The sequence below is a fragment of the Dermacentor variabilis genome, chromosome 3 (genome assembly GCF_050947875.1).
Source record: "Dermacentor variabilis isolate Ectoservices chromosome 3, ASM5094787v1, whole genome shotgun sequence".
NCBI lineage: Eukaryota > Metazoa > Arthropoda > Arachnida > Ixodida > Ixodidae > Dermacentor > Dermacentor variabilis.
In genome coordinates, this window is record NC_134570.1 from 48052693 (window position 1) to 48064998 (window position 12306).

The 12306-nt window shown below is 44.8% G+C and overlaps 1 protein-coding gene across 1 annotated transcript in view; it reads left to right on the forward strand.

The window, feature by feature from the left end:
- LOC142575546 (uncharacterized) overlaps window positions 1-10289 on the forward strand; it is a 76871-nt gene extending 66582 nt beyond the window's left edge. Inside the window, exons 9-16 of the mRNA XM_075684974.1 lie at window positions 205-268; window positions 4241-4307; window positions 4819-4833; window positions 5137-5330; window positions 5561-5733; window positions 6565-6663; window positions 8721-8818; window positions 10037-10289. Of these exons, the coding sequence (XP_075541089.1) occupies window positions 205-268; window positions 4241-4307; window positions 4819-4833; window positions 5137-5330; window positions 5561-5733; window positions 6565-6663; window positions 8721-8818; window positions 10037-10099 (773 nt within the window). The 3' untranslated portion in view covers window positions 10100-10289. The remainder of the gene's footprint in view (window positions 1-204; window positions 269-4240; window positions 4308-4818; window positions 4834-5136; window positions 5331-5560; window positions 5734-6564; window positions 6664-8720; window positions 8819-10036) is intronic.
- Window positions 10290-12306: the final 2017 nt, after the last annotated feature.

Genomic DNA, 12306 nt, shown 5'->3' on the forward strand with positions numbered 1-12306 from the left:
AATTAGGTTTAACACGTAACTGCTTGGCGCTGTAATGTACGTGCTGAAATTCTGCCGCTCTAGCTTTCTTGTCATTGCTATGGAAATTTGCTGGCGAGTGTTCTGGCCGTGATTAGTGAAGAATGATTAGTGATGAGTTATTACTGGAGCGCATACCCATGCATAGACTTTGCGAAATTTATGTCTACTCCTTTGTGTTAACAGATCGCAAGAAAGAGCTCAGCAAGATGAACAACCTCCTCGAGATCCTGTCGGACCCCAACAAAAGGTGGGGACCTTCAAAAATTGTGATCTTCTCAGTTTGCCTGAATACCCTCTCTTGTGTGGTTAGCAATCCTTAGCATGCATCACTCGGCTTCCCACTTGGCATTGTGCTCGTTGCATGTTGCTCCTTGCATCCTGCATGTATACGGTACAGTACAGTGCACTCATAACGGTACCACAGGTAAAGATAACCAATCCTGACAATGGGAATCAATCAGGAAAGCTTGGACTTAGTTTGTTGCAAGTAGGGGTTGAACATCAATTAAAATTTTATCCGAGATAATTGGAATTTCTCCTAGTTGGTCGATCAACTAATTGACCTGATTGGCAAATTTACTTACGTGACTAAAGAATTAAAGCTGATGGTTTTTGTACCCTAACTTAGAGGAAAAATTGGTGGCAGTAAATTGTGTTCTACAACATATGACAGTGGGCTTTACTACATTGCAGTGTGTTGAATGTTTGTAAAGTCAGCCCAGGACAAACACCGGCACGCAGTTGTAATGGCCGGATTCCTTGACATGTGAAATATTGTTATGAGTAAAGTGAACTGAACTGCGCCTGTTTCTATAGCATGTTTGCTTGCATGGTACCTGTGCCTGCTTTTTAACCTGACAGGCTGCAATCTGGGTGATACTGGTCATGCGCTTCGCACTCAAGGCAGTAAACTGTCTGCATCAGGGTGTTGCTGCGGGGGCTTTCTTTTAAAGCAATGCTACTATGCCAAGCGCAGGGTCGAGATGTGGCACTGCTCTTTAAGATGGTGCTGAGACAGCACATTCGGATCCATACTAAGTTGATGCGGGGCACACTTATATTGCATTCTCAGTGTCAGTTTGCATCGATTCTTTCCATGCTGAAACTTTGGGGTCATCGAAACATCCTGCAGATGTTCTTTCGACACACTACTCTCATCTCGTCTATGCTTTGGCTGTTCAGGTTCATTGTTGGCTGACTTTCACTGTGGCTGTGCTTGAAAGTTTCATTTTCATGAGTGTGGCCATTTAATTTGAAGATTCTTAGTCTGCCCAATTGTTGAGCGCTCGCTCCAATTTGCTGCTGCCTTGCATTACTTTCTGTGCTGTCTCCTGCTGGCGTCTCTACCACTGCTTTGCATTTCCTTTTGTTCTGCACAAGCAAAATGGGCTGCTCGTGCAATATATTTAAAATGTGCTTTGCAAACACCAGGAGACTGCCATCAATCTCATTGGGTTTACTGTGTTCCAGGCACTACAAAGAGTAAATGTTGAAGTCTAAAGACTAAAATGGAGCATGTCTTGTCAGTAGACTCATTTATGCTTGCGAAGACGTGTTTTAAAAATGAATATTGTATATAGGTCATTTGCCCATTTCTTACTTAACTGTGTGAGACCTTTTGCTTACTGTAGCTTCAGTGTTGATCAGAATTTTATATAACTCTAGGTAAATTATCAGTCTTGAAAGGCTGACCAGGCATTGTAATCATCAAAAGAGAGGATTAATAAGGTTTTCTCACTGGCAGATGATCTTTCTCTCTCTTTTTTCCTCTTCTGTGCTGGCTTTGCCTGATTTTGAAGTGCCTGTTGTCAGGAATAATGGCTTACTAACGCATAATGTCAGTCATGTTGCATTGTGTTCTTATTTTTCCTCTTTATTTTTTTCTCCCTTGTTCCTTTGAACATGCAGATCAATGTGAGTAGAATATTGCCAGGCTTGGGAAATTTCTTTTTATAATATTCACCTTGCAGAACTTTGCTGTGATGTTTGCGTACAACCTGTAAGTTCTGATCCTGTTTGCTACTGGGCAAAGGCTACACTCCATGACTAAACTGAGCTGTCACTTTAAACGATCCGTCTCAAGGGTTCAGTGAAGTTCACAATGGAGCTTCTAACCTTACCTGTAATGTAGGTGATATGTAAGACTGATGGAAAATCTGGGTTGTGTCGCTTGTTGGTGTATTTGGTGCATGATATTTAGGTGTTGGTTTATGACGTGTGTAAAGAAAAGAACAAAAAAGGAACACAGAGTTGTTGGAGCATGATGTTTTCTTGTTCATGTCATCGGTACGTGCTACCAGTTGTGGCTGCAACTTTTTCTCACAGAATTTTGGGGGGTGGGGGGCGGGGGCAGGAGCCTTGCTACCCATTTCCACTGCATGCTAATCTGTGTCGACGTAACACCAACAACACTTCTCTTACTGTCGTCAGCATGCCTCTCTTGTGGAATTGTTAATGTGCACGTCAAGCATGTTTGACTACTTCAGCCATGAGTGCTGTAATCAGTACAGCGTTCTCCCTTGACATCGCTTTTACTGTCTTATTGCACACTTACATTTGTCTTTTGGTGAAAAAGCTACAGAAGTCATCAAGATAAATTTTTTATTGAAATCACTTGTAGTGGTGTAGCAAGAGTTAACGAAAGCTTTGAATCCAGTCAAATGTCTGAAAAAAAAAAAATATATATATATATATATATATATATATATATATATATATATATATATATATATATATATATATATATTTGTGTGGGAAGTTTCATGCTTAATATTCCTTTCTAAAGCGGAGAACAGTACAAGGAAGAGGTTTTAGGATAAGTGCATCCTTTAATGATACGTGCAGTAATGCATTTTATAGCCAAAAATCTGGGAAGCTGAACAGCTGAGAGAGAGAATGGTACTGAGATAAAGAAGTAAATGAGAAAGAAATGAACCATTTCTTAATTTTCTGTAGGCATGGTAACAAGAACATTGAAATTATGCATGAACGAGATCCACGTGGAGAGTTTGGTTCATTGGTACATTGGCACATTGGTACATTGGTTCATTTGGTACTAATGCCAGATTGAAAATGAGTGCCAATGTAAGGAGCTAAGCATAGTACATCAGCAAGTATACAGTAGACATTTCTTATTTTTTTTCTGGTTAATTGCTTAATTAATATTTTTGTTTATTCATTCCTGATCAACAGTCCCAGCTAGTGGCCAGCATGCGAAAGTTTTAATTATTTCAAGCTTGAAATTGGCTGTCGCTGAGTGATTCGAACTTTACTAGTCAGCATGCATGGGCCTGACTCCATTAGGCCAGATGGTCGCAGCGCCTGCCTTGGCTGTGCTTACAGGACAGTGAATGCATGGAAGAGACGTTATCGCTCGTTAGAATTGCCTAGTTTTGGCGTGCCTTCAGCAGATTCAAAGCACAGACAGCAGCTCGCTATGACTTTCATATTTACCTGTTTATAATGCATTTTTCTTTTAGAGCAACAAAATGTCCGCAGGTTGTCTGCACGTTACAGTCTTATACTAAGCTGAAACGGCATTCATCAGCTTACCATAAGAGCCACCTTTATTGCCATTGTCATCGCAAGGTGGCATAGAAACAAGTCTTTTTGTGTAGGGTGGCGACGCTACCGTGCCAGTTTCAAACTTTAATTCTGAAAGCTCACTAATTTTACACGCATGTTATTTTACATCCTAAGCTAGCGGTAACTGTGCAGCTTGACACAATTTAGGCGCTACAGAAACTCTCGTGCATCACAGGACAAACTGGTGAAGTCTGTGAGGGCTTTGTTTTAGGTGCCTTGCTAAGCCTTAATTGCAGTGTGCAGTGAATTGGAATAGAAAGCTGAAATCGCATGCTTGAAGCTTGAGCGTTGATGTCAAGTTCTGTTGAAGACAGTGCGAAGCCTAGACTCTAGCTTGACATCAGCACTGCTTCTTATTTTCGGTATGATGCAAGCAAATGAATTTTGCACGAGTATTTTGTGTTGCAAATGATTCACCAAATGTCGTACTCACTGAGAATGCATTCGAAGATGTCTTGGGGTATGTGGCACAGTTATGACAAGCACTGACTGTTGGTGTGTTCACTCTGTAAGCCCTGTGTATTGTATGAATCGCACCAACTGCTCATTTTGCTTCATGAATTCCCTCGTGGTTGCTGTTTCTATCTCTGATTGCCTCCTCAGATTTAAACATGCATTTGTTTTCACTGCCTAGGTGTCCGATGGAAACTCTCCTTAAGTGTGAACAGGTCCTGGAGAGGCTGGAATTGAAAGTGAAATCGGTAAGTCTGAGTTCCCAGAATCCACATTGCTGCTTATTTCTCAGTTTTGAAATGACGTTAGCTTAGCCACTGTAAAGTACTAAGAGGTCTTACTTGTGCTGTGGGGGGCATGGACAATTGGGAACAGCGGTTCTTCAATACTTCCTACCTACGCTACATGTAGCTTTACCTTGGTGCTAACTATAGCGAGTTGATTGAAAGTCTTAAATAATGTGTGTGGCCTAACGCTTTTTCAGCATGTAAAACAGCTAGTAAGTACATGTCCTTGTTCTTGATTTTTTTTGCATTATTGCATTTAAACAGAGGGTGCGTACTTTTGTAGCTTGCCTAGCTGCTTTTTTCCTCAGGGTAATGCGGCCCAGGTTCAGGCATTTCAGTAGCATTGCTCTATGAAGTTGAAATCATTAAATTCATCAGTTCTTCAGGTGCTATACATTGATTTATGTTAAGGCAGAGTACAGCACGTTGGTCGTAAGTTTTAAATAATAATTGTGCCCTACTACTTTTTCAGCGTGTAAAACGACTAGTAAGTACACGACCTTGTTCTTGATTATTTTTTTCTTTTTTTGCGTTGGGGTGAGCCCTCTTTGTTTCTTTAAAACACGCAGCCGACTCATGTTGCTGACCTTCAAGCTGACAGTAGTCCTAGCTTTTGCTGCCTTGTGCGAAGCTGTCGAGACAGAGAATGTGTAAAGTGGCATTCGCAGAAAAGCGCACTTGCAGGGTTTTGCGTGCACCCCTCTCTTCCGTTCTCCCAGACAATTTGCAACACAAGACGTGGCCGTTATGGGAATTTCGGTTGCTTTCTTTTGCCCCCCCGTCTTTGCAGGCGGAAAGCTTTGTGAGCGGCGCAGGGGCCGCAGGCATTGCCCCCGGGGGTGGTGGACGTTTGCAGGAGCAGAACATCTGCCAGCCGTTGCTGGACGCAGTGGCCAGCCACATCAAGTCGCCCATGTTCAACCACACGTTGAGTCGCGTGTTTGGCCCGGCCATCACCACCCTGCTGGGCCCTTCACCCAGGAGGTGAGCGAACCCGGAGCACTGAGTCGAACTGACGTACCGGAGCTGGAGTTTCAGTGTAAAATTTAGGGAATATGACACTTTGACCTTCCTTTTGTCTTCCAGATGTCCTCATGCTATTACCACGAAATAAAAAATAAAGATGTTGTTTGAAACACTACTTAATCAGTCTAAACTGATTTTTCTTTCAAGTGTCGCTTTAAGCACCGAAATTTTTTTTTCTGTGTGTGCAGAGCTTGCAGCTCACCAGAGATGCCGGCCAAGCGTCGGCGGCTACCAGAGGAAACGGTGGAGATTCCCGACCTGCTGCAGGGCGAGATTGCCCACCTAGACCAGCGCTTCAAGGTGCAACTAGACCCAAGTCAACACCTAGGCTCTCGCACTGTCCACCTCATTTGCCAGCTGGGTGAGCTAACTTCTCTTAACTGGACTCTTGAAAGCGAAGGCTCAGTCACCTGATCGATCTGATTGGTTCTGCATTAGCAGGGAAACTTGGGATGGTTGGTGAACGTTCATAGTGGACAGTCAACACTAAAGGAGACTGTGGACTATGTAAGGTACTAAGTAAGGACTAAGTTAGGTCTCCCTGGTGTGTTCAGAAAGGGAGGGGGGGGAGTGTGCTTGGGAGCTTGTGTTACCCACAAGTCATGCTGGCACTCGCGTGCTGGCAAAATTGAGCAGTAAAGCAAACCCTCTGTGATGCAACCTTGGATCCACGCCTGTAAGGTCTTGGGCATACTTAGTTCCCGTCTGCTTTGGCATTGACCAGTTCTCCTTGACAAGTATGAATTAGTATGCAAGTTTGCCATGCTATACAAGTTACAGTTGCACGTGACAGCTAATATCTAATATGAAAAGGGTTTCTGATGTACAACCCATTAAGAGCAATCTTGCTATTATGAGCATGCACCTCTGATGCAATCTTCATTGCTTGTCGTTGCTAATAGCTTGAATTTCCTTTTTTCTCTGCACACACTTTGTAGAGCAGCAAACAGTGTTTATGTCATTGTAGCTGTCCTTAGTCTATAGACAAGCTTCAAGGGCATAAGCACTGTAAGCTGGGTGAGCTGGTGGCATCACGAAAACCAGTGCTTAAACAACATCAACAATCATGAAAATGCGGGGGTACTACCGTAACATTCAGTGCAGGCAAAAAGATAAAAACTGTTTTTTGTGTGAATTTCGTTGCAGCAGCTGCACTATACTGTTGCTTGCCTTTTATTGCACAATGCTGCAGATGACAAGAACCTTCCCTGTGTTCCTCCAATAACTGTGGCAGTTCCAGAAAATTACCCGAGCCGGCCACCCCAGTGCAATGCTAGCAGAGATCAGTACGGTAAGACATATTTACTGTTTTGATCACAGTTGTATATAGTGAGCTTGAAGTGAAAGTCCACAGGAAATTGTTAGGAGACCTATAGCTCCCAAAGCATTTGCAGAACTGCGACATCTGTTCTTGATGCATTAAATTTTTCAGTATTTCTAGATCCTTCAGGAGTCTCTTTAAAAAATTAAGACCAAAATAACAATAATCTTCTTTCAACAGTCACTATAGTTTAGATTTTCCTTTAGAATGGAACAAATTTAATTCAGTGCCTGTGCTTTGTAATGTTCTGTCTAAATTTCAATTCTTTACTTATCACGTGGCACACCTAGTGGCCGATCTCAGTGGCAACGTCAGTGCAGCAGCGTGCGAGTTGTGTTTGCGCCAACGAAGGGGGTGAAAAGAAAGAAAACTGAAATCTAATGCTAGAAAATACAGCCCCAATTCAGTTCCCTGACTGCCGAATGAGGGCAGTCCTGCATTTTGTGAGTATGAATTGGTTGCATTAGAGCTAAAAGCTTCCTCTTCACTGATGCTTTCTGAAGATGAAATTGCTGCCTTCCAGTGCCCTGAGAAATACCAAAACTTGGATGTGGGGCCCACATTTGCAGCGTGATCTGCGTTGCGCAAAGCAGTGTCTAAGGCTCACAGTGTCACCATCCTCAGTTACTACAGTAGGCTTCTGTTAATTTTACTCTGGCTAATCAGATGTTTTGGTCAATTCGATCCTGACCAAAGGTCCCGGCTGCATCTATGCATTCCTATGGGCCAAAACTTTCATCATTCCGATCCTCAAACTGACCTTCACTGGGTAATTCGAACTTCACTCGTCAACATACTTGCACCTCACCCCTGTGGTGACCCCAGTAGCAACCCCTTCAGTGGCAACGTCTGCCTGGGCGAACCTTATGGGACAGTGAATGGGGTGCCCACACGTCTTCTGTCGAAAACGCCTAGTTTAGGCCTGCACTAGGAAGATTTTCAAACAAAAACCGAAGTTCACGTGCGATTACGGTATTTACCCGATTCTAAACTCTGTCTTTTTTCTTCCCCCCAAGACCACTGGGCCGGAAACTGCCTGCGCGGTGCAATCGCATACAAAACCAAAACGGTGTTTGCAAGCTTTACCGCATAACACGAACGTATTGCGGCGAAGGTCACTTTAAGAACCGTGCAGCAAAGCTGACATTAAGAAATCGTCAGCCATTGTTCAACACATACTAGACCCTTGCCCATTTTTCTTGCTAAAAATTGGCTATGTGTTATTTTCATACTGTGGACACATAGAACATGGGTGCGTGTTTAGTTCAGGGGCGTGTTAGAATATGGCAAATCTTGCCAAATGAATCCGAAGCGTCTTCTGGCGCTTTCTTCTGTGTTTGGTTTAATTAAACCCACCAGATAATTCAATCAATGTTGCCTGTCCCATCAGAGTCGAATTAATGGCAGTCGACTGCATCTTGAAGACACTTTCTGCTTTTTAGGCCTGTGCTTAAGTACAGACATTTTACAGTAAAGCTATTAGTGTGACTAGAAACACTCAAAAGCATTATACGCAACTTTTGCCAGAGTCCTGGAAGAACCAAATGCGGCGCTCAGTTAAAATGTGCAGTAAGCAGGGGCCATGCTTTTGGCCACGTGCAAGCAAAGTTATGAAGTGTGTTCAGTAATTATGAGCAATAAACAAATTGCTAATACAAGTATTAGAAAGCAGCCGGTTCACTAACACTACAAGGCTGCGCAAGTTAGCTCTGTGTCCTTTGCTTGTGGCAGCTCTATGGAATCACTCAGGTGTAAATGTGTTCAACTTTTTCCAAGAGCGTAAAAGAGTGTAATGCCTGAATCGTGATGCAGCCCAGCCCTGCTAATCCATAATAGTAAAGAAAGCTGTTGGAAGTAGCTTATTTTCTAAATTAGCTAGACATAAACAGACACTCAAATATGCCTGCAGGTAAATTTGCTCCTTCTCTGGCTCAGCACTTAGAATGGTATACATTTATGAAGTCAGCAATGAACTGTTATTTATTTCAGTCCACTTAATTTTCTTTTTGCTCACTCTCTCCTTCCAGATTCGACGCAGTTTCTAAGAAACATTCTTCACTCATTAGACGTACACCTCAACAAAATGCCCGAGAAGTATTCAGTCACATCACTTCTAGACACGTGGGTGAGTGTTTTGCTGTCATGTGTACTACAGTCCACAGCCATTACAACGTACATCCGAATCTCGATAATGCAAACTCGAAGGGGGCCCGAAAATTTGTTCGAATTACAAGGAGGACTTGTTCTGTAAGTAGTCGTGCACCACAGCACGATGCACAAAGAGTGCGAGTCGTGAAATATTGTGGTGCGGAAGCACACAGCGAGCGAGGACCACGAAACTGGTTGCGCCAGCCGACGCTCACTTCCCGATGATGGCAGAAAACGAAACTTCAGGGAGTGGGCTAAGCTGGCACCCGGCTGGCGCAGAGGCGCCGCACACGCAGAGTCCGTCGAAGGTGAACGAGTTACGAGGGTGTTGAGAGGCAGGGTGAGGAGAGTGCACCTGCGAGGAGGAAGGATGTGGATTTGCTTTCTCGGCAGCTTGATAGATGGCACTGATTACATCTGCTACCCAAGCCCCCTTAGTGCCACCTAAGGCTGCCACGGCGGAGTTGCCGAGGCCGGACTGGGCCTCCGCCGCTGCTTCCCTCCGTGTGCTTGCATGCTTTTTCCTTCGTCTGCTGACAGATCGGCGCTGCGTTTACGTTTTTCGTACTGCATTCTTAACGCTTCATGTCTTATGAAGATGATAAACTCATTGCCACTAATCTCAATCACATTGTTGTGCTCCCTCCTGTTGCAACGTCGCTGCGTGCGAAAGATAACGAGAATGAGGTACTGGCTGCTGCCTTCACGTCCTTGTATTCAGGGTCTGTCTTGTACATAATCAGATGTGGCGCACTGTCTCCGACAACCTTTCCTTCGGAACGTCTTGGTTTAGACTGTCATTGTAAATAAGAGTCACAGGTTTGCTCGAAAGGCAAAGCACCGATTGCGATAACAAATTAGTGGACAACTATACAAAGCAGGGATAGTAGGTTTCAGTAATCTAGATGGTAATTTATGTAAAGTTCAACCGTTTCACAATTTACCACGGCTCCAATGTTCAATAGAAAATACTTTGGATGTAATGATGTCATACATCATTATAGATTATGTTGGATGATTACAGACCATTTTCATGAGCGTTGACTCTGTTAACCGCTCTCTCCCGTGTTTACAAGTTTATTTCTTTTGTGTGACTAAGCCTTTCAAATTGAAGTCTAGCAGATGTCTGTTGCATCATATTCAATATTTTCTGGAGGTTCTTACAGGCTTTCTTTTTCTTCTTATTTCTGTGCAGGAAATGTGTGTTCGTCAAGCCTGCTCTTTACCAGACACCATGGTGACAACTGGAAGAGATTGATGTAGACTTAAGGCTTAAGTTGACCCACTTTCTCAGGACCTGATATAAATCACCATGGACGCTGCCCCTCAGCGTATCATCTGCGCACATGGCACCAAAATGTCTTCATTTTTCTGGCTGGTCCACTTGTTCCTTGATTGTAAATACTGTTCATTGTTGCAGAGACAAAATACAACATCTTTGTTCACCATGTCTCTCTCTACTTTTGCAATGAAAAAAAAAACAGGACGGCGTTTAATTAGTTTGATTTCTGAAAAATAACTGATTATTGAATGCCGTATGGCATAATACGTTCTCGTCGAGAACGAGGAATATGGGATTTATTTACAGTATCTGCATGAGAACGTAACACTTCATCAGTCTAACATGACTAAATGAGAATGCGCACTGAGGACTCCCTAGATACACTCTGTCCTCCCTAGATCCCTAGGGGAAGGAAAACGGCCGTTCGACCAAACGGTAAGTATGGACAGCTGGGCTAGTTGGTTATGATTAGCATTATGAAACATCGTTCCAGCGCACAATTGAACACGGACGTGAAGAGAAAGACAACACTCTGTCCTCCCTAGATCCGGCGTTCGTGTTGTCTTTCTCTTCTCGTTCGTGTTCAATTGTGCGCTGGAACGATGTTTCATAATGCCGACCAAACGGAGCGTCCAAAGTCATCGTAACCAACCTGCCTTTGAAGGGGAGGGTTACAGGTTTCACCCATTACACCGAGGTTAGAGGGTTCTCGCAGACACGATGCTGCACCGAGCAGGCGCCTCTTTATCCCAGAGTAGACTCCGCAGACAGTGGCCGCCTCGTCTGTCCATTGACTGACGACTTCTAAGCTGCGTGAGACGGCACCGCAAAACTTCTTATTCCAGGAGTTCCACCGCTTCAAACAAGCCTTGACGGTGAAGGCGAATCCACTGACAATACATGGTCCGCCGGCTGCGTGTGCACATCTCGGCGTCGTTCGGTTAGGGGGTGCGGCGCATTGTGGTCCTTGCAAAGCGAGTCGTCCCAGCAGACATGATGGCGCCAACGGGATGGGGACTGACGTATTGTTGTTTTCAACGCGAGCCGCCGCAGCAGACCTGCCGGCGCCATTCCGACGGTCGCTTCCCCGAAGATCGCCAGCTCCCGTCGGTCAAACTTGGCACTACGGAGGAGTTTCTTAGCGCGTGTTGTATGCGTTTGTCCTGTTTGATACGGACCCTTTTCCTGGCATTACTCGAGTTCCCCGACCACATACAATCGCCGTTGCATTCCAGTTATGGTGTGCAGGGGCGCATCAAACATGTTACCTGACCTGTCAGACAAGTTGGCGACCCACAACTCACGTACCTTACGTCGAGCTATTGTCTCCACCCCTTGCTTGACTCTTCCCGAAAGTGGAACGGGAGGCTGATACGGTTCCAGGTAGTTTATCTTGGTCCCGAGCAAAGCTGTTTTGCGGCTCTGAAAGGTCGTTCGAGAACAACCCGTCTCCTCCAGCTGAGCGATTTCAAGTGGGGAGCCAACACCAAGGCAACACTGGTGGTATGTCACCCATCGTACAGTCGAGCCGTGAGCGACCCGATGAGCCGAATGTGACGGCACTTGCACGGGCGACTACGTTTGGAAGAAAATGACGACACCTCAGCGGGCTCGACGACTGGCCGAAAATGACGTGACCCCGAGAGACCGAAGGGGTTAAAAACGAGAGACAGGGATAAGAGAAATTCATTCCTTCATTCATTCCTTTCTTTCGCTCTTCTTGCCAAGGGCCGCAGCGTGCGATTTGCTGCCGGCCGTCGATGACTGTATGACTTTTCATTACTTTGTATTACCGTAAATAAACCTTCAGTTTCATCTCAAAATCCTCCTCAACGTCGGCCAACTCCCGCACTCAACGGCAAGATCTAATAGTCCCTAGGCGTGTCGGCATTGCGAAGTGGGCTGGAGTTTGTTTACGCTCGGACGCTGGCTGCCGGCGCGGTGAAACAAGTGATAACATCGCAGATGTTTCCGTGGGAGCAGTAGGGACCGTGAAAGAGGCCGATCTGCATATACTGAAAATGTAGAAGGCGTTTAGCAGCCGCGGCAGCCGCCCTTGGCCCTTAGCAGCCGCGGTTGAACGCGAGTGGCTGAAAGGGTGCCGGCGACATTTGACGGCCCCGCAACTGCCGTAAGAATACGCCAACACCAAGGCAACAGTGGTGGTAAGTTTTATGCTAACC